This window comes from Ctenopharyngodon idella, chromosome 5, assembly GCF_019924925.1.
Source record: "Ctenopharyngodon idella isolate HZGC_01 chromosome 5, HZGC01, whole genome shotgun sequence".
Taxonomy (NCBI): Eukaryota; Metazoa; Chordata; class Actinopteri; order Cypriniformes; family Xenocyprididae; genus Ctenopharyngodon; species Ctenopharyngodon idella.
Window position 1 is genome coordinate 5,888,541 of NC_067224.1, and position 24,182 is coordinate 5,912,722.

Consider the following 24,182-nt stretch of genomic DNA (forward strand, 5'->3'; position numbering starts at 1 on the left):
AAACTTGTATTTTATATTCATTCATTACACACAGACTGATATATTTCAAATGTTTATTTCTTTTAATTTTGATGATTATAACTGACAACTAAGGAAAATCCCAAATTCAGTATCTCAGAAAATTAGAATATTGTGAAAAGGTTCAATATTGAAGACACCTGGTGCCACACTCTAATCAGCTAATTAACTCAAAACACCTACAAAGGCCTTTAAATGGTCTCTCAGTCTAGTTCTGTAGGCTACACAATCATGGGGAAGACTGCTGACTTGACAGTTGTCCAAAAGACGACCATTGACACCTTGCACAAGGAGGGCAAGACACAAAAGGTCATTGCAAAAGAGGCTGGCTGTTCACAGAGCTCTGTGTCCAAGCACATTAATAGAGAGGCGAAGGGAAGGAAAAGATGTGGTAGAAAAAATTGTACAAGCAATAGGGATAACCGCACCCTGGAGAGGATTGTGAAACAAAACCCATTCAAAAATGTGGGGGAGATTCACAAAGAGTGGACTGCAGCTGGAGTCAGTGCTTCAAGAACCACTACGCACAGACGTATGCAAGACATGGGTTTCAGCTGTCGCATTCCTTGTGTCAAGCCACTCTTGAACAACAAACAGCGTCAGAAGCGTCTCGCCTGGGCTAAAGACAAAAAGGACTGGACTGCTGCTGAGTGGTCCAAAGTTGTTCTCTGATGAAAATAAATGTTACATTTCCTTTGGAAATCAGGGTCCCAGAGTCTGGAGGAAGAGAGGAGAGGCACACAATCCACGTTGCTTGAGATCCAGTGTAAAGTTTCCACAGTCAGTGATGGTTTGGGGTGCCATGTCATCTGCTGGTGTTGGTCCACTGTGTTTTCTGAGGTCCAAGGTCAACGCAGCCATATACCAGGAAGTTTTAGAGCACTTCCTGCTTCCTGCTGCTGACCAACTTTATGGAGATGCAGATTTAATTTTCCAACAGGACTTGGCACCTGCACACAGTGCCAAAGCTACCAGTACCTGGTTTAAGGACCATGGTATCCCTGTTCTTAATTGGCCAGCAAACTCGCCTGACCTTAACCCCATAGAAAATCTATGGGGTATTGTGAAGAGGAAGATGCGATATGCCAGACCCAACAATGCAGAAGAGCTGAAGGCCACTATCAGAGCAACCTGGGCTCTTATAACACCTGAGCAGTGCCACAGACTGATCGACTCCATGCCACGCCGCATTGCTGCAGTAATTCAGGCAAAAGGAGCCCCAACTAAGTATTGAGTGCTGTACATGCTCATACTTTTCATGTTCATACTTTTCAGTTGGCCAAGATTTCTAAAAATCCTTTCTTTGTATTGGTCTTAAGTAATATTCTAATTTTCTGAGATACTGAATTTGGGATTTTCCTTAGTTGTCAGTTATAATCATCAAAATTAAAAGAAATAAACATTTGAAATATATCAGTCTGTGTGTAATGAATGAATATAATATACAAGTTTCACTTTTTGAATGGAATTAGTGAAATAAATCAACTTTTTGATGATATTCTAATTATATGACCAGCACCTGTATTTCCTTCTTCCTTTCCTGCAAAACGCTTGATCTGTCTGGATGGGTTTAAATCTGTACTAAGAATGCGTTTCTGTCACGTATCACACATGCTCACTTCAATAAGCCGACCACAAAAAAAAAAAAAAAACCTTCAATAAGCCGACAGAAAGCAGGTTAATGCGTTTACATGCCTCGCGAAATCGGGGTAAGAGGCAAAAAATTACTTGTTGCGACCGGTTTATGCTTAAGCTCTTTATGACCTTACTCCGATAAAAGAAAACGGGTTACCACGTTTGTTGTCAGCTTATTAAGCATAATCGGTTTAAGAACGTGCATGTAAACGCACTCAGTCAGTAGGCCTACGTTTACATGGACAACAATATTCCGATATTAACACGATTAAGACAATACTCTGATTAAGAAACTACCATGTAAACAGCGATTTTTAATTACCTTAATCCGGCTTAAAGTCATACTCGAAGTAAACACAAATCGAATTAAGACAGGTGGAGTATTCCTATTTTAATCGCATTATCGGAGTGCATTATAGACATGTACACACCTTAATCACGCTATTAACGTCATATGGGAGTTTTCACCGCATTTTGCGACAGGACACATAATACACGCACGGCAGTGGTCAACCGTTTGATGGCAAGGAAGAAGCCACAAATCAAATTCCTCTCACCTCATCCAGTATCTCTGAGTTTGTCGCGGTGGCATGAATGAAATGTTGCTGAATGAAAGTACAGAGGAGGCCTGTTGCTGGAGAATTTGTATCCACCGTCCTCTGTTTACAGAGCCCCGCACATGACAAGCCCCAACATGAAAATAAATAGTAGAGGGTGAACCAACTCTAGGGTAAGGCTAGATGCGATTCCTCCATGAAAACATAGTCTATGTCATGAAATAGTTACGTGTCGCCTATCAGCAACCTATACACATCCCAATATAAATGCAAAAATGTGATCTTCAAATTCTGAATGAATTAGGCCTATTATGGAAGCCCGTTTCCACCACTAAATAAAAAATTAAAAACCGTAATTGCGACTTTTTATCTCAACATTGTCACTTTTTATCAACTTTTTTTCCCCCTCACAATTGCGAGTTATAAAGTCACAATTCTGAGATATAAACTCGCAATTGCGAGAAAAAAAGTCGGAATTGTTACTATATTGCGAGTTTATATCTCAGAATTGTGACTATATCACGCAATTGCGAGTTAATATCTGGGCAATTCTGACTTTATAACTCGCAATTGTGAGAAAAAAAGTCAGAATTCTGAGATTAAGTCGCAATTACTGTTTTTTTTTTGTTTTTTGTTTTTTTAATTAAGTGGCGAAAACGAGCTTCCATACTATAAAGCCTAGAAAGCGTGCATAAAAGCGCTCCCTTTATAACCACTAAGCTGTCACTCATCTTAATTCATTGCGATCTCACAAAGTTTTGCTAATCGATTAAGCTGACTGAACAATGAATATCTTATCTGGCCTTTATAATAACTATATTTTTTTGTTAAAAGGTAAATTATAACGAGAGGATTTGAGTGTGCAGATCTCAGCACTGGACAAAAACTCATGCGTTCAAGAAATCATCAAGTAAGTTTGTGATTGGCTACATTGCTCAAAAATACGCTGTAAATAGAAAACCTGTTTATTAGTTTCGACGCTCTCAAGAGCACAATCACCAAATCTGTTTATGATGAGACTGAGAGCATTAGCGAGAGTGCAGAATTCAGTTAGAATTCCGAGTTCAGCTCGCGCACTGAACAAAACTCCTGGCGTTTCAGCGATGACTAATCTGAACACCTCTGATTGGCCATTGCAGTTGTAAGCTCAACAGAATCGTGTGTGATTGGTTATAGGGCGCAAGATCTATATTAAATGCCGCAACCAACACTTTTCATTTAATTTTTATTTTCACTTTATTACTAGATTTAGTTTAAATGTGCAGATGCATTTTTGGCCAAAGCCCCCGTTAATTTTTGACCCATTGCCAGGGGAAGGCTAAGCCTTCCCCAGCTCCGCCTATGATACATAGCCTAATCAGCATAAAACTTGCCACAGCGCACCAGTAAACGTCATTATTATGAATGTGTAGTGAAAAAACAGCAAGCAGACTTTCTAAACATTTTAATAATTTATTGTTTCAAGCTTTCTACAGATATATTTCTCGTGTCTGTGAGGGAAGTACGGTTCATGTTTGTTACGTGCTCAAGTTCACAGAGATGACAGAACGCGCATCCTGGTTGATTTCATTTCACAAAAGCACACCGTTTTCTGTTATTGTGAGTTTACAGAAATAAAAGTAGACCCTTTACAGTTTGTATTACTCTTATCTGTATGACCAAAATGACGGAGTATTTTAAGTTATCGCACCTGCGCCTCCATGTCATGCAGCGAGCGCGCTCTCCACACAAACGGATATGCACCAAATAATAGTGCACATTTATCTAGGACTACAAGGCTAACATTAGCGGACTTGTAAAGTTGCTACTACTTACATGTTTCAAGTGATAAGCCGTATTTGATGGTCGATGAATGATAAGCGAATGTTTGTATTTCCTGCCGTTATAACGATCTCTCCCTCACGAACTGCGTGACTTCGCCACGTCTTGATGTATCAAATGCCTTTAAGTATTATGTCAATTTAGGTATTTTTTTCAGTATATCTTGTTCACGTTGTTGTTTTAACCTTTGTATTTTCCGATTTTTTTTTTTTGTGCTCCACTATCGTAATTTCTTTCGGACATTTTGCCGCTATGCCGCCTAGCAATAGCAGTGACGTAATGAAAATGATTGACATGATTTGATCAGCAGCTGATTGGACAGATGTGACCTAAATGTCACATCTATTCAATCACCTGATTTTTTAATGTTTCTTATGGGCCAATGAGGGTCTTTTTTTTGTTCGCGCTGTAAATTAAAAAAAAAAAAAAAAAAAAATAGCCTGGCCAATCCGGGGCCCCTGCACACGTGGGGCCCCTAGGCTGCAGCCTAGGTAAGCCTGTGCGTTAATCCGCGCCTGTGTGTGGTGATAATGTGAAAAGGACTTAGGACGGCGTGCCAAGGGACGAAATGACGTTTGCCATTAATCGATCTATGTTCTATAACATGTAAAACGGGAACATGAAAAGAATATTCTAAAAGCAACTCATGTAAACGCTTTAATCATAATATTGTCTTATTCAGAATAAGATCAATAATTAGATTACTGCTGTCTATGTAAACGTAGTCAGTGTTGATCTGGTTTCTTTACCTGCCCTCCAGCTGACTTTCGCGCATCATCAGAACTACGTGATTGCAAACAAGCTATTTAAGTTGTTATATTATATATTTTCATATAAAATCAACACAAGACACCTAAGGTACTTATTTAATTCCATGTAAGTACATCAAAGCAAGTCGGACCACATTTCTAACCGGAATGCATCTCGCGGTGATAGGTTCTGCGCAGATTTTGCTCAAATCAAACAAGCCTAGTGTTTATACAAAGCGGGATGGTTTTCGCGGGAAATTGAGTACATACGTTACTCGCTCCTGAGTGTATCGTCGTATATAGTCAGTTATCGTTTAATGGCCTTATCGTCACGTCTTAAGGCCCTTAGTCTGGGAAAAGACTTCGTTTAAGAACATTTTTCATCATGGATTTAGTTAACGAAATGAACACTAATAGTGCCCCATTATTTAACGTACTCACATATACTTAATGCTAATAGCTTACTGTCTTAATCAACAGTTTTTTTTTGTTTGTTTTTTGTTAAACTTGTTAATTCTACATTTGAAGCTTGGTTTCAGACAGATTGAGGGTTGTTTCAGCTTTCACACGTTCATAATTTATACAAAAACACAGAACACAGGATGGTTCTTCTGATTATATTCTCAAATACAAAATAATGCATTCTGATTTGACACAAAACCATATGCAGATACTGCTTTACAGACAAGACACAAGGTAAAAACATATCCACACAAGGAACTATTTTGGATCATTACTAATTTGAAACATGGGAATAGATGTGCATCAGACCAATCAGAGTTGTTTTAAAAATGCTATATAAAAAGGAAAATGATAACCTTCATCAGACATCAGAAAAGTGTTATTCAAGATTTAGGTTATTAAAATTTCCAATATGATGTACCAAGACAAAAGTGTTACATGGTTTTACATCAATGTGTACATACAGGCATATGATCATATACAGAATACCCATAACCATCTACCGCAAAATGTGGTTCTTTAATCTTACAAGATAAAAAATAAAATAAAATCAGTGGTAAAACTATTGGAACACAGAAACACCCTGCCTCTCTCTCTATACATCAGATGTAAATCTAAGCGAGCTTCCTCAAATTTTTCCTGCTCTATTTTGAAACATTCAAGCACATCATAGTGTGTGAGCTTTTAGGAGCGGACTAAACCACACATTACTAAATTCAAAAGTCAAACCTGTCATCTACAAGTACACAGAGGGGAAAAAAAAAAAAAAAAAAAAAAAAAAAAAAGGATCAAGCATGTAAACAAATATTTAGTAGAAGAGCTAAAAAGGGATACTTGCCACCAAAACTCAAACAGAGCAATGGAGGGCCACAGAAATGTGGCTACCTTTAAGGATGGCATAAATAGGGAGAGAATAAACTTTTACAGAGAGCAGGGGGGGGGAGAAGGGGTAAGACTGGGAAGGATCACAAAAAAGGCATGAGGAATGCTGCTTAGGGAATGGGCCGTCTGAAGCGGCTGCGATGCTACTACTGTGTTCCCTGGGCACCCTGGCTGCCTTGGGCACCCTGCTGGTTATAGCTGCCGTAATTGCCGTATTGGTTATAGTACTGGTTCCACTGGCTCTGGTTCTGGTAGTACTGCTGCCACTGCTGAGCGTACTGAGGGAAGAAATACAATGTATAAAAATACATGCAACAACAATACAATACAATACAATACAATACTAAAATTAACAGGGACATCTGGGAAAAAACGGCACAATTATACTTTTAAATCTTCTATGGCTGTTGCAACTGAAAAGACACGTGAAAATGAGTGAAAGTGTCAACTGCAGCGTTACATTAAGATCTGCTCACGGTGCATCAGATTTCTTTTTACGTTTTTGTAGCATTGAGCATTATAACCAATTACACGGTTCTGTCGAGCTATGAATGCAATGGCCAATCAGAGGCGTTTAGAGTAGTTACCACTGTAAAGGCCGTTTTGTTCAGTGCGCGCACTCACTGACTGAATTCTGCACTCTTGCGGATTCTCTCTACATAAACAACCAAGTGCAGATACGATGCAAGTAAGATTAATTTTGTAGTGTAGACAGCTTCACCTATTGTAACAAGAGTTTAAACTTGCACTAGACTGAAGTCATGCACTGCTTCAGTGATAGGGAATGTACTGTTACTTTCTGTATATAATTTATTCCCAGTTTGAATAACTGTTTTGTTCTACTAAAACCAATCTGAAGTCTTGATTTTCTAAAGTGTACAAAGCAAATTAATTCATAAACGGTTCTTAAGCCGCGTTTCCACCGCAGGAACTTTCCCCAGGAACTAGGAACTTCGGGGTGGTACTCAGTGTGTTTTGACCGCAGGAACCAGGGTCTAAATGAAGTTCCGGGTAAAAAAATTCCCCCCCTCTGAAAGTCCCTACTCGCAAGGTAGTACTTTTTCTGGAACCTTTTTCTTTTTAGCCTACAAAAATATGGATGTGCCGTTTCCCCAAATGCAAAAACTATGTATTCTATTAATCAACATTAATAATATCAAAATTATAATATCAAAAGCAATAACTGACAGTATTAACTTATGTAATAAAATTGCAGCCATACCCTATAATGAGTTCCTGTTTTTTAAATTTATAATTTACATGAACAATTTTATTTAGGCAACTGTTGTTTAAATACATGATTGCCGCCTTTGAGCAGCATTAAAGTCTGTGTAAATAAACATGCCATGTCAGATGCAGCTTCTGTTCCATCTTTGCTGTGTAAAGATGGCTTCTGTTGATGTTGATAAAATTTTGTTTTAGTATTCTGATTGAAGTTATTCATTAAATTACAGTATTTGACAAAAACACAGATGCATTTAATAAAGTAATCATAAATAATTGCCCATACAGGAGGTAAAAATGCCCCTGGAAATAAATGCCAGGGAGCAAATATTGCCCCTTAATAAAAAAAGTTAATGTCTGACCCTGATGCCTTTATGCAGTTTCTACCACTGATGGGCTCACCTGCTGGTACTGCTGATTGTAGCTCTGCTGCTGCTGGTTGTAGGTCTGTCCTGTGGGCGCTGGAGTTTGACTGTAGCTCTGGCTGTATCCTGGGTACTGACTGTAGTTGCCATAGTTGTACCCTTGGTTGTAGTTGCTCTGGTTGTAGCCCTGATTGTAGCCTTGATTGTAAGACTGAGGCTACAGAAAAAAATGGAAAACAACATGCAAGCGATAACTACAAGTCCTGCTGGATTCATAAGCTGATTCTTGGGTAATGTAAGCCCTGTCCTGGTACCTGTGATTGGCTGTAGCCTCCACTTGCTCCAGAGCTACTCTTGTTGTAGGAGCCCTGGCGGTTGTGGTTGTAACTGCCTCCAGACTGCTGGTTGCGGTTGTATCCACCACGGCCTCCTGAGCCTCCATCCCTGTAGTTAGTTCCCCAGCGGTTCTGGTTGTAGCCTCCACGGTTGTATCCTAATGAAGTGACTAACATTCTAGTTCTTGTAGGCAATATCTAACCAGCAATGCTGAACAATAAGTATATACTGTAAAAACTGTATAATAAGCTGGTCATTACATCGCAAAATAAACCCAGACTATGATATGATTAGGACATCCTGCATCACCCTGAAGGGGTTTCTTTGGATAACGCCGGCTGACCGCACATTATCCTGCTAGTTAAATGGCTACTCAATACGTGGGCAAGAACTACTGATTTAGATATAACTTTATGATTTTGCCTGTATATTCTCTTAAAGCAGGGGTCGGCAATTAAGTTTGGCATCGGGCCAGAAAAAAATGTTGCCACTAGATGGCAGGCCAGAACATAATCAAAGGATAATTTAAGAAATTAATTGAAAAATGCAACTAGAATTGCCTGTGAAAGACTGTAACAGTGTCTTTTGTAACTGGTAAGCTGTTACTCGGTGTTAAATCATATAGAAGGACAGTCATTAACAAAAAGCCACATTTGTGTGGCGGTGTCCAGGTTTTACACTGGATAAACTAATGTAACCTGGCAAGTATCTTCATTCACCAACTTGCAACGGAATGGATAAAAATAACTTGAATAAGCCCATTATTGGCATGCTTGAGTCATGCTCTTAACAAACTGTTTTATTTCCTCTTTCCATATTGTGAATAATAAATGTGTAACATTTTAATTTGCTTGTTACACAATGGATCCTAACTTATTGTAATAATTATTTGACGTAGCCTACTTTTACACTCAGAATTATTCCTTGGCATCTTCACGCACTAAAGTGCTTTTTTAAAAATTGTTTGCATGCTGGAAGTACGCTATTATGTCGTGTGCAGAGTGATGTTAACATTTAAGATAGCTGGTGAGAGAAAATTACAAACAGTCTAAAAGAGGAAATATTTTTTGGAAACTGAAATCTATTAAAAAAAAAGCTTCTGTTTTTACTGAAACTTTTATCAATTTAATGTGTCCTTGCTGAATAAAAGTATTATTTTCTCTCATTTACTAACCCCAAACTTGTAAAACAGAACTAGCAAATTCAACACACTTACCTCCACGGAAGCCTCCACCTCCAGAGCCTCCTCGGCTCTGGTAGCCACCTCTACCACCCTGAGGTCCACTACGATTGTCATAGCGCTGGAAGTTGCTACGGCCGCGGAAACCACCCTGGCGGTTATCAAAGCGCTTCTCCGGGGGAGGGCCTGCTTTACGGCCTTCTTCGTTGTACTGCTTGACGAGAGCGTCGGCTTCTTCCCGCTGAAGCTCTATGAATCGCACCTCATCCAGGAACTCGCCGGCGTCGGGCAGAACAAAGTTTGCTGCGGGAGCAGAGGCATGCAATGAGGGACAGAACAGCCGTGCCGGTGAAAGACAAAGAGAATCATAATCAGCACCATACAATGGTGACAGCAAAAATACAAGGGAGGGGACAGAACAAGGAGACAGAGAGAGTAAAAGAGAGAGAACTGGATCATGTGGTGATAACGGTAACATGCTCTAGGACAAATGTTGCCTTAGCTGGGTAAGAAAACCCTTGTCCCAGAGTAGGAATATGAGGACAATGTAGGGGGGTCGTAGGGAATGAAATTAAACTAAAAACAGTTGCCAGAAAAAGAGTGTTATGATAAAAGGTGTCCCTGTAAAATAATAAGTAACTAGCTGAGGACATCTGTCCAATAATTTAACATTTACTAGCACAGCCAATACAAACTGCTCAGTTGCTGAAGTGAATTGGAGAGCCTGAGCCAATTGCAGCAATTCTGTTCCTCAATCCTCATTATCTGAGCTGGATTTCAGTGGTGAGAATAATGAGACAATGTAAGAAAATGTGGTTAACAGGGCAGGAAGAGATGAAAAAAAATGGTGAGAGGTGCTCTTTTATCTGGCAAAAAGGTTTAACAGAAGGAGGGACGGGTGGGTTCTTCCAAGTCTTAAAATAAAGAAACAAAAAAAAAAAAAAAAAAAAAAAAAAAAAACAAACAGCAAAAGCAGATCTGGTGTGTAGTTTTGAACATTTGTTTTGGTTATCCGTGGCATTCCTACCTTTCATTTCTAACACAGCATGATCGGGAACATCCTTCCCTTCCTCATCAGTTCGCTTTAACGTTCGCTCTTTTAAATCCTCATCCGTGGGACAAATTACAATAGCCTTGCGTTGAAAACCTTCAAAAGGACGCATTTTTCGTCTCTGGGCTGATCCATATACATTTGTCTAGCAATGGTGACAAGAAAGAAGTAGAAGCTGTTCATTATTTGCTTTTGTTACGGCTTTGCGTTCCATAGGAGGGGAATTGGATTCCTGCAACGATGAAAGTGAGAGAGTTTTTTTTTCATTCTATAGTTACTGCTCTGGAATGACTAGCGGTTGTCTCTCACAACCCCACCTGACTTACCGTGAACTGGGTGACACATAAGAGTTTATAAATGACTGACATTGTACAGGGGACCCTTTCTGCTTCCCTCAAACTAGCACTTTTAACAGAAGCGCTTCTTTTATGAGAAGCTAGTTACAAACTACTGGTGTATCACTTTCTCACTACACTATAAATGATCCAAGTTATAAGAATTTACATGAAATTAAATGGTAACACTTCAGTATGGGGAACACATTCACTATTAACTACAACTTCTGCCTCAAACTCCTTATTTACTGCTTATTAATAGTTAGTAAGGTAGTTTCTGTAGTGTTTAAGTTTAGGTATTGGGTAAGATTAAGGGATGTAGAATATGGTCATGCAGCATAAGGCATTAATATGTGCTTTATAAGTACTAATAATCAGCCAATATCCTAGTAATATGCATAATAAGCAACTAGTTAAAAGTAGGGGTTGAACGACTTCAGATTTTTTAAAGTTGATGAATGTGATGAAAGTCGAGTCAACGTAAGCCTGAACCTTGAGCTGACAGCTGAGACTCGAACGCGTTGCCTTGTGCACAGCTATAGCATATGACACTGCGCTGCCCACATGCCTATTGCTCCTACATAACAGCTCATTTTTATCAGTTCTTGTCTTTATCAAATACAGATGAAGTAACACAGTAAGATTACATTTATATGAATGCATTAGTGAAAGAGCGATTGCGTGTGTGAATTACTACCTGTGCAGTCTCTCTACTAATAAGGGGCTTTTGCACCAAATAGTTCTAGGAACTAGCCACTAGGATAGGTCCCCGAGAACTAATTTATCCCCCGGGCCATGTTCCTGGTTGCATTTGCACCGGGAATAGGAACTGTGAAGCGGCCGACAGCGGCGTCTTTAAGCACGGCATTTACAAACGCTAAAAACTGGTGAATGGAAGAAGCCGTGATCGGACCTGTGTTCATTGTGTGTTTCGTGATAATGGAGATGGAATGTAAACACAATTTACGCGACTGAAAGAGCAAAAAGTGGGGCTAAGAGACGAAATCTCCAATGACAACTTTCAGGATTGCATATCATCGAGGCGGAGAAAAGAACAACAGGTATATGCCATTATCACCATTTTCCATGTTCGTGAAGTATATGCATTTACACAGCTTTTTAAAAAGGCCGGGTGCCGGTGTTTGACATGACATCAACGCACATAAGGCCCTACGAAATCAGTTTTATTTTTTCCCAAATTCTGTTTTTTTCCGTTTTAATTTTTCTGGATTACGTTTTTTTTTTTTTTTTTTGGTTAATGGTTAAATTAAATTTTAGTAATCAAAAACCATGTCTAAATAATTAATTAATATCCAATTTACCATAAATTTATTAAAAGTTTAACAAAAAAAAAAAAAAAACTACATTTTATTAGAGCCTTATGATATACGTTTTATTCTTTCCCCTCAAATTCTGTTTTATTTTTACCAAATTCTGGTTCTCCGTTTTAACTTTTCTGGATTCCATTTTAATGGTTTAATTACATTTTAATAATCAAAAAGCATGTCTAATCAATTGAATTCTTAAAAACAATAACATTTATTAATTAAAATGTATTTTTATGAAATTTGTTTTTTCAGACCATTTTCATACCATTTAGTTTAGCTTTTAATCATGAAACAAATTTGTCAAAAAATGTGCTGCACAACAGAGCTTTACACAGAGCTTTACTGTTAAAATTAAAACATGGAAGAAAAACTGAGATTATTCCTTAAAAATATAGTTGTATTAAATGAATTTACCTAAATTCTACTGTACAACACTAATGTTTCATTCTGTCAAGTTAAATCGAACTTTTTTTTGACGGGTTGCCGAGAGCTTTGAGTTTCTCTGTTTATGACGATAGTTTTCTCAAACAAAGCGGTTAAATGCTGATGAAGTGACTTTCAGAGCGGCTCTAGAGATGAATTTCATGCGTTCATTTCCTCATATAGTGAGGCGACAGAGGATGAACACACTGCGAGTGTCGCACGTGCTTCAGTGTGTGCGCGTTTGAGAGAAGTAAATGAAACCGCGCTTCTGCGTCATTCATTTCAGAGGCACACAGACATGCAGGATTCATATTTAAAAAGTCTTTTTGTGGTTTAATATTCATGGACACTAGTCTATATCGCGATTTGATTTAAGTGTACTGACCTGCTTTGTATTCATTCATGAAAAATTCCATGACATATTATATACAGTGGTGTAGTTGGGGCCATACGCACGTATAGACCGTGTACTTACTTTTTTGCCCTGGGCTGTTTGCGTATTACGACTTCTAAGGATCAGTATCTGCGTATAACCACATGTATTTTTTGCTTCGAAAGTCCATAATCTATTATCATGTTAGCTTCCTCTTTAACTGTGTGTCCAATGCTGTTGTGTAAACTTTCAATTCTTTGTTGTAATTAGTGCATTAGCACTTCTATCATTCTACCTTTTCCCGCCCATCATCGAATAAAAAAACAAAAAACAAACAAACAAACAAACAAAAAAAAAAAAAAAACCAGGCTCAACTGTGCGTGTTCGTGCTGCAGTGAGAAAACTCCGATCAAAGCCGCTCGGTGTTTTGAGCAGTGCATGGAGCGCAGTTCTCTCACTGCAGCGGAAACGAGGTGAGAAATATGGTGGTGAGCGAATAAGACAATTAATTATATACATCATGCGTTTGGAGCTTTTTTAAGCGCTAAGTTCCCATACAAACTAAAAAAAGACCAATAGCAACTGAATCCCGGTTTATTTAATGCATCAGTGGCGCGCGAATCCCCCTATAGGCCTACTCTGAATCTTATCACGCTCCAAAAGTGTGATACGATTTCCAAGAGTCATTCCTATCATGACACTAATGATAAAATGTGCGATCCATTTGAATTCTATTGAGAGTTAAACACTTTAAAATGCTATAGAGAAAGTCAAACATGATCTAGACTGATGAAGTGAACAAAAGACTGATGAAAAGAGGAAAAATCATCTTGCGCCAACATTTATTAGAAAGCTTTTTAAACTATGCACGACCCACAGTAGATTTATATTATAACTGTGATGTTGTTTCTATATGTACTTTGCTGTTTTTCATAACAAATGCTATGATAAAAAAAGAAAAATGTTATAGTTTGACTTCTTATGGCACACTGAAGTAGAAAATTCTGTGAAACTGATAGGCTTACAGGTGCTGAAATAATATAAAACATCAAATAAACCATGATGCAATTTCTGACAGTTAGTATATCAGTTTAATATTTTTATCATCATTAAAATGATGAAAGTAAGCAACAGTCTCATACAGACAGTTTCGTTTGGGAAAAAAATGACGGAAGGAAATGAGAGGTTTTACAACCTTTACAAGCGAGTGCTGAGGGAAATAATATGAATTAAAGTCTGAATAAATTCTATGAATGTATCTCTGAAGGGGGCGGTTTCTTCATTAGAGCGATAGGCCAACGCACTACAAAAGTGCGAAAGGGACGTTTTTTTCAATCACATTCAACTACAGTGTTACGCTAGCTGTCACTGCTCTAAACTGTTTGTGAAACTCAGACCACATTTTATGCGTAGTTGTACATTTTTACCTAATGTTCAAACCAAAACTACACCCTTGAATAATTGCCTTTTATATCGCCACTAATGCCAAAGCAAATTTAAAAAAAAAAATATATATATATTTATTTATTTATTTCCTGGAAATATTTTTCATATTAGGTGTTTTTTTTTTTTTTTTTAACCACCCACTTGAATAAAATGGAACATTAATTTCAGATGTATCAATGAATATAATTCCAAAGCAAGTTTAAATTTTAATTGAATTTTATACTGTTGTGATTTTTTTTTTTAGCGGCAGCTAATAGTACACCACTTCTTTTATTAGGACTACACCACTGATTATATACTAAATTCCGTTTTTATGATTGGATTCTGTGATTCTGTCTGCGTTTTCTGCGTCGTGGAAATCATAGGGCCCCACTCACGTCACTGATAGTTCCTATAGGAGCTAATTTAGTTTCCCCAAAAGGTGTTCATAGAACTAAAATCGTTCCTAGTTCCTGCGGTGCGAACACGGCAAAATCCAGGTACTTCAGCCAATAGTTCTAGGAACTATGAAAAGGTTCCTCCGGTGCAAAAAACCCCTATAGTGAAGCTGTGGGTTTTAGTTAAAGAAATATGCGCTAGAACTTTTCAGTTTCTAAGCTATTTTATTGAGAAATCACAGAACACTGTTGACAATACATTTCCACACTACTGAATTGAACTGTGTGCGTCTGATCTGCGCGTGATGTATGAGTCTACGAGTTATACTGCATGTGTGCGCATGTTACAGTGCAGCACGCATTAGTTTAGAACGCAAATTAACTTACCTGTACAATAAGCTGTTTAAAACGTGCATTCCCCCGTTCAATTTCGAGCATCCAGATGTTTTGTGGAGCGCTCTCAGAGTATGCATTTATTTGTCATTTTGGAAACGGAGTGTAAATGTCTTATGCTGTTTTCTTACGCCCTCCATAGGACCATCGACTACTTGACATCAAGCTTAAAGCATCATGGCAGACCATTAAAGTTGACTAGTTGGTGCAACCCCTAGTTAAAAGTGAGAACTGAACCCTAAAATAAAGTGTTACCAATTAAATTCTTATATGACAGCCTAATACTGCAGTCTACTGATTTCTCTTAAACTAACCAAACACGGTCATGCTCTTAATGTAAATACATCAATCATTTCTAAACATCAATGACTGAGAATTTGCCATTATCTGCTGGTACATATTGTTCTGACTACAAGGAAATCATCTTAAATTTAAAAAAAAAAAAAAAAATTACGTAAATAACTTTTACTTCTGTATTTCAAACATGCACTGCCTGGGTCCCCTTACTTACCTTAACTTACCCATTGTTTAAAAGACCAGAATGCCCGACACGGACAAACATTTAGTACCAACCTGTTCATACTCACAGTTTCCTTAAGGAACCATTAGCATGTCCTTTGACCTTACCTACCTTATAACCTCTGGAACTGTCCACCTGCAAACTTCAAGCAGGTTAGTGTTTCCACTTACCTGCCATTCATTTTTAAAAACAACATTCAAGTAAAGTTCCAAGTATATCTAATGAAAAGTTCTCGTTTTCTTTACAGTTACCATAGCAACAGAAGGTGTTTTCTTACTCACCAGGCAGTGATTACTTGTTTTTCAACATCTTACTAATGTCATGGACTACTTGTACAGTGTGGCAAAAATCTCTTTACAACAAGGCAATACATAAAGTCAAAAATATTCATTGTGACAACATACTATACTGCATTCTTTCCCTGCTCGATTTTAACGTCTAAGCGAAACAAAACAAATCATAATTAAGCAACATGTTCAGGACAAAGAAATAAGGACTGGAAAAACAAGTTTTCAGGAGCACAATAGGCTAACCAATGCTTTGGACTAAGCTACAGAGAGAGCAGAAGTGCATTAATGAACATGTGCATCAGTGAGCAGCAGTGGATGTGGGGGTTTTTTTTGGGGAGGAGGGTTGAGAAGGAAGGGAAGAGCTTTAGCTGTGAGGACAGCGCATAGTCAGGCAAGTATGACAGTACCTGGTCCAGGATGTAGTTGCGCTTCTTGCGGGCAGCAATCTGGATGAGTCTGTTGAGACACTGCGTAGCTTGCTGAATGAGTACGTCCCAGCGTCCGGCATAGTTGCGCTGCCGACGGAGTCCCATGACCTGACATAAATGACAATAAACTTCAGTGTGTGGACTTTAAATTGGAGGAACTAAATATTTCCAAAAATGGCTTGAACAACTAGTTGAGTTATTGCTCTTAACCAAGGTTGGGCAACTCTAGCCCTCATGGTCCTGCAGAGTTTAGCTACAACCTTGATAAAACCAGCTAATTAAGTATTGAGGATTACTGGAAAATTACAAGCAGGTGTTTTGATTAGGTTGAAGCTAAACATTAAAGGACAACGGACCTCGAAGACCAGAGTGATGTGACTCAATTAGAGTTGTTAAAAAAGGACCGACTTTGGTACCAAGTCGGTACTGGAATTTTAAAAATGTGGCGACACCAGTATCTCCGCCTAGCACTTAAACACCTCTGATTGGCCATTGTGTTCACGCAATCAACAGATATGTCTGTGATTGGCTACAATGATCAACGCTTCAAAAACATGTTGTAAATAGACATCTTTGATGCTCTTCACTGAGCGCTCACACAAATACACAAGGGAGCGTTTAAAAGCAGTCGTCTATCAGTGGATCTGTCTATCAGCGGATATATTAGGGATCCGCTGATAGACGCCTGCTTTCAAACGCTCCTGTGTGAATTGGTGTGAGCCCTCGGTGAAGAGCGTCACAGATGATTGTTGATCATTGTAGCCAATCACAGACGTATCTGTTGAGTGCTTGAACACAATGGCCAATCAGAAGTGTATAGGAATCTGCTCAACAGCGCTCAAAATACAAGGGAGAAATGTGGGTATAGTCACATTTTTAAAATTTCAGTACCAACTTGGTACCGAAGTCGGTACTTTTGACAACATAAGACTCAATGGACAAAGATTTCCATCTTAATGTGTATGGCTGTAGCAGCATGCCTTTACAATGCACAGTAGGGCTAGTCCGAATACCATTTTTTGAGCTTCAAAGCTTCGGTAGTAATCCACAATGAATATTCGAAGCTTCGGAAGGAGGGGGCTGAACATATTCATCTCTCTAATAAAGGCAGTGTAACAATGGTGTGGGCCCTTTAAGAACTGCGCGCACCCGGTTGAAATGTCGATTTGCATTGTACGTGCGACTCGTGCACTGCATGCATGCGTGGTATTTCTGTTTTTCTGTTGCTCATTTAAAGTTATTTTCTTTATTAAGTAACGCTGTGGACGGCATAACATTTGCGACGGACAGTTACATGAGTTTCATTGGGAATAAAGCGCCAGTTGTGAAATGTCAATCGCCTCCGTGAAGTCTGTCTGGTATCAATAACTCAAGCTAAGTGAGCTATCCCTTTTTGCTCCATACACAATGCGTTACAGCAGGAATCTCTGTGTCTGTCTGTCTGTTTGCATTTTGATTATGTCGAGAACCGTTCATCCAATCGACTTCACACGTGGCGGGTGTGTTGCTGGGGACCCAAGGGAGCACAGTGTCGCATTTAGTGCAATATGGACATGCAACACGCTCAGAATTAATAAACTTTTAATAAACTACAGAACAGCGAAATAAACTAGCTGAAAGTGGCGCGCCTCACGCGGGCAGGGCTTATATGTTCCGAGAACGGAGATTTTATAGTGTAAACATTCAAACGCGACTGAGAACCGTTTCGCGAGGAGGGTGCCGGGTGTACGGAGAAAAAAATAAAATAAATATTCGAATCCCAAAATTGAAAATCGAATACCAACCCACTGAACGAATAATCGAATATTTGGGTCCAGCACTAATGCACAGTTGATATAATAACAGGGATTATATCCAGCAGCAATACCTTCATCTTGTCCATGATAGCATTTGTGCCCAGGATGTTGTACTTCTTGTCTGGGTTCTCTTCTGCATATTTGAGGGCCCAGGTGGTTTTTCCACTACCAGGCAGACCAACCATCATCAGGATCTGAGAAGAAAATGTTGAGGCAACATTTTACAAAACAGGTATCAACAACATCCTCTGTCCACTGATCATGTACAGTTGTGGCCAAAAGGCAAATTTTGTGTTTCGCAAAGTTTGCTGCTTTGGTGATTCGTGATTGGTGACTCAAAACAACCAGCTAACATAATTTCACTAATCATATAAAATCTAATCTAATCATACTTGAGTACTCGGACATGACAGCGATGATAAATCATGAAAATGATGACTTTAAAAAATATATTTCTTTTTTCTGGCATTTTGGCCGGTACCTGAGGTCTGATTGGTTAGCGTTAAGACAGCATGCTGTCCATGGTGAAATAAAGTGAAACTATGGATTTGAAAGTGTGCAGTGATACCTGGAATCACTTTGATCATGAATACAGTTAAGTGCAAGATGTGCAGCGCCCAACTGACATATACATAATATTATAATGAGAACACTTTCATAATAAAATGATGTGCTTTAGTTGCCCGTGTTTCAGCATTGTTGTTATAAGAATAGCACATCACTTGCGCATTCGCGTCCTTTTGTGCAGATTGTAACATTACTTTTAAGTTAAATAGCCTTTATCTGATTAATATCATATAGGATGCATTTGGTTGAGTTTATTATCCCATTAGCAAAGCGCTTCAGTTTACTGGCGTTCATTCTCTTCAGCATCAGCTTTTTTTCATTATAAAATCATTGTTGATGAGACTGCTATACATAATGAATATTCGTCTCAAATTTTAACTGCTAATTCAAACCTCGCAATCAGTTTTAGTGGCAGGTCCCAGTGTCCCTCTGACTCTGTCGTCCAGGTGAAGATCCTGAATGAAGGTATAGCCTTCTGGCTGGGGGAAGAAGGGCTCCTCTCTCTGTCCAAAGTTGAATTCTATGGCACAGTTCTTCACCAATACATGTGGGAAAAGAGCACGTCCGGCCAGTTCCTCTCGGGAGACACGGAAACATGGGCCCAGCCACTTGCCATTCTTGGAGAACGCCATCTCTACTTCCTCACTGTTTTCAAAGTCCTATGGAAAATAATCCGAGTGTGAAAAAGAAAAGAAATAAGATTAAAAATAGTGTCTGAGACCTTATTAAGTTGCATTATGTTTAATGTAATATACAAGTATAAGAAAAACAATTACAATATAGCAGCCAATGATATCATTTTCACTGAACTTTTCCCCATAGTCTTCAAATTTACAGTTGGAGGATTTCTTGCCAGTTCCTCCATAGCCAAAAGAGAAGGGTTCTTCACCTATAATATAAATTAACGAGTAAGTAGTTAAAAAATTAGTTAAACTACAAAGTTAATACAACACATAACACAATCCTCACACTACCCAGCAAAATCTACAGCTGTTTAATTCATCATATTATATTATATTTTATTTTATATTTATATATAATATATGAATTAAAAAAAAAAGGCATTAGGTGTCAGAAATGCCTTGAAGCATGGTCATTTACCGAGTTGAGTGTTGCATGAATCCAGGGACCATCCAATTCTCACCACATGAGGGTCAGGCTCAGTGCTAGGAAGGTGCTTTACTGAAATTTCCTCATTTATCTAAACAAAGAAATAGACAGGAGAGATGCATATCTCTATAGATATCTAAGGCAATCAAACATGGCAGTGGTTTACAACAATCATATTAAAAAGCATCTTTGATACCTTCATTTCAAAGCACACACGTCCTTTGGCAACACCATAAGTGGCTCGAGCACCTGACCACAGGAAGGCAAAACCCTCAATGGTCAGAGGGTACCCGCTGTATCTGTCACGAGCCACTTTGAAATGCAGGTCACAGTTATCTGAAGACAAACAAACAAGAAGCCATTATGAACCATGGAAATTAGTGATGTTCTGATACCACTTGTTTTCCAGAACGAGTATGATACCTATACTTTCATTTTTAGCAGTTGCCAATACAGGAATTATTATTCCATTTGTAATTTTATAAATGTTGGGTAGAGAAACTAAAAGAATTTGAATCATATTAGATGGCCTAATTTGTTTAGTAAATAGGTATTTCAGTGTCCTTGTTACATGTACTTTGTAATTTTGTAAATTATACATAATTAAATGCTAATAACCCTGAACCAAATCGTGCTTAAGGATCATGCTTAATTATGCCTGTTAAAATGTATCGTACAGGCCTGTTACATTCACGGTTTCTTTTATTGTTCTATACTATGTTTTATCTTTTATTACATATCAGAGCGCACATTTAGAGTTTTAGTTCAAATGACGCAGCTATAAAGAAGTAAATATTGAATTTATGTTTAATATTCCATTAATTAGATACATTAAAGTCATAGATACAGATTTAATCTTGGATATCTCCATTCTGCACTCTGTCTTTTCTGTTGTCTGCGTTTCTTTGTGTGGACACAAACACTGTGCACACGCTGCGCGGTATTGGAGCATTTTAACAAGAATGTATTGGGCATCCCTAATGAAAATACAGCACTGCAAATACAAACATCTCCGTCACAAAAAAAAAAAAAAATCTCTCCTTAATTATACTCACAGGTGTCAATAACCACAAGTTTATCATCAATGTCTTCCTCCTCTTCTTCGGCTGGGGGCTGTGGTGATCGTCCCCTACAACAACCAAAGAGAACTATGAGACTGAGCAATACAAATAAATAAATACATACATCCAAGGAGGCATAACTTACCTCCTTTCCTCACGATGCTCATAGTAACCGTATCCTCGGCTATCATCATATGACCTCTTGCGACTGTATGAGTATCTATCATCCTCTGATTTGGCCTGTGCATCCCAGTCACCGGCCTGCTCTGCCTGCTGTGGAACGTCCTCGTCAGCCTTATACTCGGACTTCACTTCATCACCTTCTAAAAGATTTGGATAAATATATCAAAAGCTACATCAAATAAAAATGGTATGGTCACATGTAACATTAACTACTTACTTTTAAGAATTATGTGCATGAACCTCATTGGCATAGGAAGGTGGCACGAATGGCAACGACTTAACTTAAAAATCTGCTTTAGCGTCAAACTAGCACACACTGCTCATGATCAAGTGGGACTGTGTGTGGTCAGTTAAAAGAATAGTTCACTCAAAAATGAAAATTTCCTGATTATTTACTCACCACTAGGCCATATGAGATGTGTATGACTTTCTTTCTTCAGCTGAAGAGAAATTAAGGTTTGAGGAAAACATTCCAAAAACATTTTTCCCCATTTAATGCAAGTGAAAGGGGATGACTGTAGCTTCAAAGTAATCCACACGACCCTAGCCAACATCAAGCGTGATCTTCCCAACGTGCATATGTCATGTCTTGTGAACGCACATCACAGAGCTGGACCAAGGCGAACATATACATTTTTCTTTTTTCAGAAAATGACTGATCGTTTTGCTTGACACTAATTTATTGGCTGGAGTCATGTGGATTACTCTGAAGCTGTCTAAATATGGATTTTGGACCGTCAAAAATGGACAGTGGTGATCCCTGTTCACTTGCATTAGATGGGAGAAAAATTTGAAAAGTTTTCCTCGATTATTTTCTCTACAGCTTAAGACATATTCATACTGAATAGCCCGGGGGTGAGTAAATAATCAGGAAATTTTCTTTTTTGGATGAACTATTCTTTTAGAAGTAGCATGCTTTTAAAAAAAGCATTTGTAACAAAACACTATGCTAAAGTGGTCCAACTATTAGAGAATTCTCCCCTTGTGGCTTATACACTTGACAAGACTTACCAGACACTTCCTGCTGGCTGCGTTGACTTGAGTCTCCCTCTGGGATCTGCCGGGACGCTGGCTCATCAGACTTCTCCATCTGTGGCTCTGCATGTGAAGGAGTCTCCTCATACTCCTGCTTCATCTCCTCCTGCTTCTTATGGTGCTGCCCGGCTGGTTCCTCATGGTGCGGCTTCTTGGCCTCAGGCTCCTGGTGATCATCCCGCTCATAGGAGTATTGCTCTGTCATTTGTTCCGGCATCGCATCCGATGAATAATCACTCGTTCCAAAAGCAGGTATGGGGGTCTCGGTGCTGTCCTCGTTGCCTTCGTTACTCTCATTTCCCTGATCATCAAATCCACCCTGGTAGAGGTCTGTGCTGTTTCCATCATCAAATTGTGCCTTGGACTCTTCTCCATAATCTTGCTCCCTGGCTGCAGCTTCTGTACAGAAATTAAACAGAATTAAAATGTTTTGTCGCATTAATGTCTTTTAACTAATTTTACATGTCATTCACAATTACTCAACTAATTTCCATTACTTTTGTAGTCATTCAAAATGACTCAATAAGGACTTTAATTATTATTAAATTATTTTTCAAGCAATGATTACACTTAATTTTAAGGTGTTCTTATTTCTGTGTAATTATACAATAAATTACTGAGTAATGTTAATTAACAACATGTAGGGTTATGTTTAGTGTCAATACTAATTATATATATATATATATATATATATATATATATATATATATATATATATATATATATATAAAAAATAGTAATGTTCATAACATATCCACAACTTACACATTTTTAAAACTTTCCACAATTTTTACTGATAGAATTTAATTTTTACTACAAGATTTTTCCAGACCTGAAAATCACAGCTGTAAAATTCCTTGTAATTGCCAGTTTTCCACAAATGGAAACACTGATGTTATTAGATGCCCTTAAATTTAAAAATCAACCAATGCTTGTTTTATTTCACAGAAGGATGTCCTAAATCAAAAGGGGTCCCCCTGTGGTGGTTTAACACGTTGCCAGGCGCCCCTCATAAATAATAATCTCTCCTAATCTCTGTGAAGCACATCTCCATTTGCAACAACAGTACGGATTAACAGCTCAGAACATAGCCAGGTCAAAACATAAACGTAAATACATGTATTACCTTCCTCCTGATCATCATTCCCCTCTCCAGGCTCCCCGCCAGCCTCAAAGTCTTGTTCCTGATCGCCTGATGGTGCATCCCCCTCCGCCTCGGCCTCCAATGCCGCCTGCAATCTGTCCGCCAGATCCGCCTTCAACCCGCGAGTGTCCAGGCCTCGGCGCTGGAGCTCTTCTTTCAGCTCATTGACTTTGAGCTTTTTGACATTAAGCCCACTCATTGTTCATGCACCCCTACAGCAGTTTATTCCAAACTGTGCGCCTGTACATCAGAGTAAACAAACGCGAGTCATTGATTGGTTACTGTACGCGCTCAGCGGATCATCTTCACAATCGCTAAAATATTAGCCCGCAAGCTAACTGGCTAACGGAGGCAAAGGTCTTTGCAGCTAAAATATAATTCCACTGCATTGTAAGAGTGTCTAGACATTAGTACATTAAATACAACAACATGCATAGACCAAATCCATTTGTTTAAGTGTCAAAACAATGTAGTGGCTCATCGTAGCCACTGGCTTAATGCACACTTAGCATTCGCGATAACTAGCGAACTACGGAGTCAAGTAATTTGCGCGCAAAATCCACCCGCCTCACATGCATTCACAAACATCAATAAATACCGGTTTACGCCACAAACAGAACATAAATACTTTCTCGTGTTTGCAGAAAACAACATATTTACCTTTATCTGTCAGTTTTCTTTTTAAGCAAATTGTCGTTACTGTTGTATCAAAAATGGAGGGTGACCGTGGTAGCCCACTTCCTCCGCCTCACGACGGTGTGAGCGCTCTTGGTCCATGCAGCTGATTGGCTAAATCTGCTGTCTGTCTAAGGCCCGATCTAGCCAATCATATTCGTCATATGCAGCGACGTCCCACCCCAATCAGTGATGTAAACGTGTCAAATACTACTACAAATAATATATTTTTTTATTCTGGGACTAAATCATAGCATTTTTATTCTGGGACTCCAATATAGTTTTTAAAGTACTTTTTGTAATTTACAGAGAACCAGGACAGAGGAATGAGATAAATGTATGTAGGTAAAATTTTGTTCAAATAAATAAAAAAGTTGAATTAAATACATTTTGTTTTTGCCCCAGTTAAAATAATAAT

At 38.5% G+C, this 24,182-nt stretch overlaps 1 protein-coding gene across 3 annotated transcripts; it reads right to left on the reverse strand.

Annotated features, from left to right (window-relative positions):
* Window positions 1–5,383: 5,383 nt before the first annotated feature.
* On the reverse strand, window positions 5,384–23,906 carry hnrnpul1l (heterogeneous nuclear ribonucleoprotein U-like 1 like). Of its 3 annotated transcripts, none has more exons than XM_051893103.1 (17): window positions 23,750–23,906; window positions 23,072–23,329; window positions 21,922–22,344; window positions 20,873–21,047; window positions 20,722–20,795; window positions 19,863–20,002; window positions 19,658–19,757; window positions 19,333–19,445; window positions 18,949–19,215; window positions 18,061–18,183; window positions 16,173–16,301; window positions 10,257–10,425; window positions 9,266–9,532; window positions 8,028–8,206; window positions 7,751–7,930; window positions 7,470–7,517; window positions 5,384–6,402 (listed from the first exon to the last, which is right to left on the reverse strand). In XM_051893103.1, exons 2-17 carry the CDS (start codon window positions 23,286–23,288, stop codon window positions 6,271–6,273), a joined length of 2,736 nt encoding a protein of 911 aa, XP_051749063.1. In that variant the 5' UTR covers window positions 23,289–23,329; window positions 23,750–23,906; the 3' UTR covers window positions 5,384–6,270. The 3 variants fall into 3 exon arrangements, with proteins under 3 accessions (XP_051749063.1, XP_051749061.1, XP_051749064.1); XM_051893101.1 differs by having other exon boundaries at window positions 20,873–21,050; XM_051893104.1 differs by lacking the exon at window positions 7,470–7,517 and having other exon boundaries at window positions 20,873–21,050.
* Window positions 23,907–24,182: the final 276 nt, after the last annotated feature.

What these genes read in the sequence shown, in the direction of transcription:
- hnrnpul1l (XM_051893101.1), bottom strand. Translation starts at nt 23,288, where the DNA reads ATGAGTGGGCTTAATGTCAAAAAGCTCAAAGTCAATGAGCTGAAAGAA. An exon ending in ATATCATTGGCTGCTATATT is followed by an intron (nt 19,216 to 19,332) that starts GTAATTGTTTTT and finishes TATTTTCCATAG; the next exon opens with GACTTTGAAAACAGTGAGGA. An exon ending in GCAACTACATCCTGGACCAG is followed by an intron (nt 10,426 to 16,172) that starts GTACTGTCATAC and finishes CACCATTGCTAG; the next exon opens with ACAAATGTATATGGATCAGC.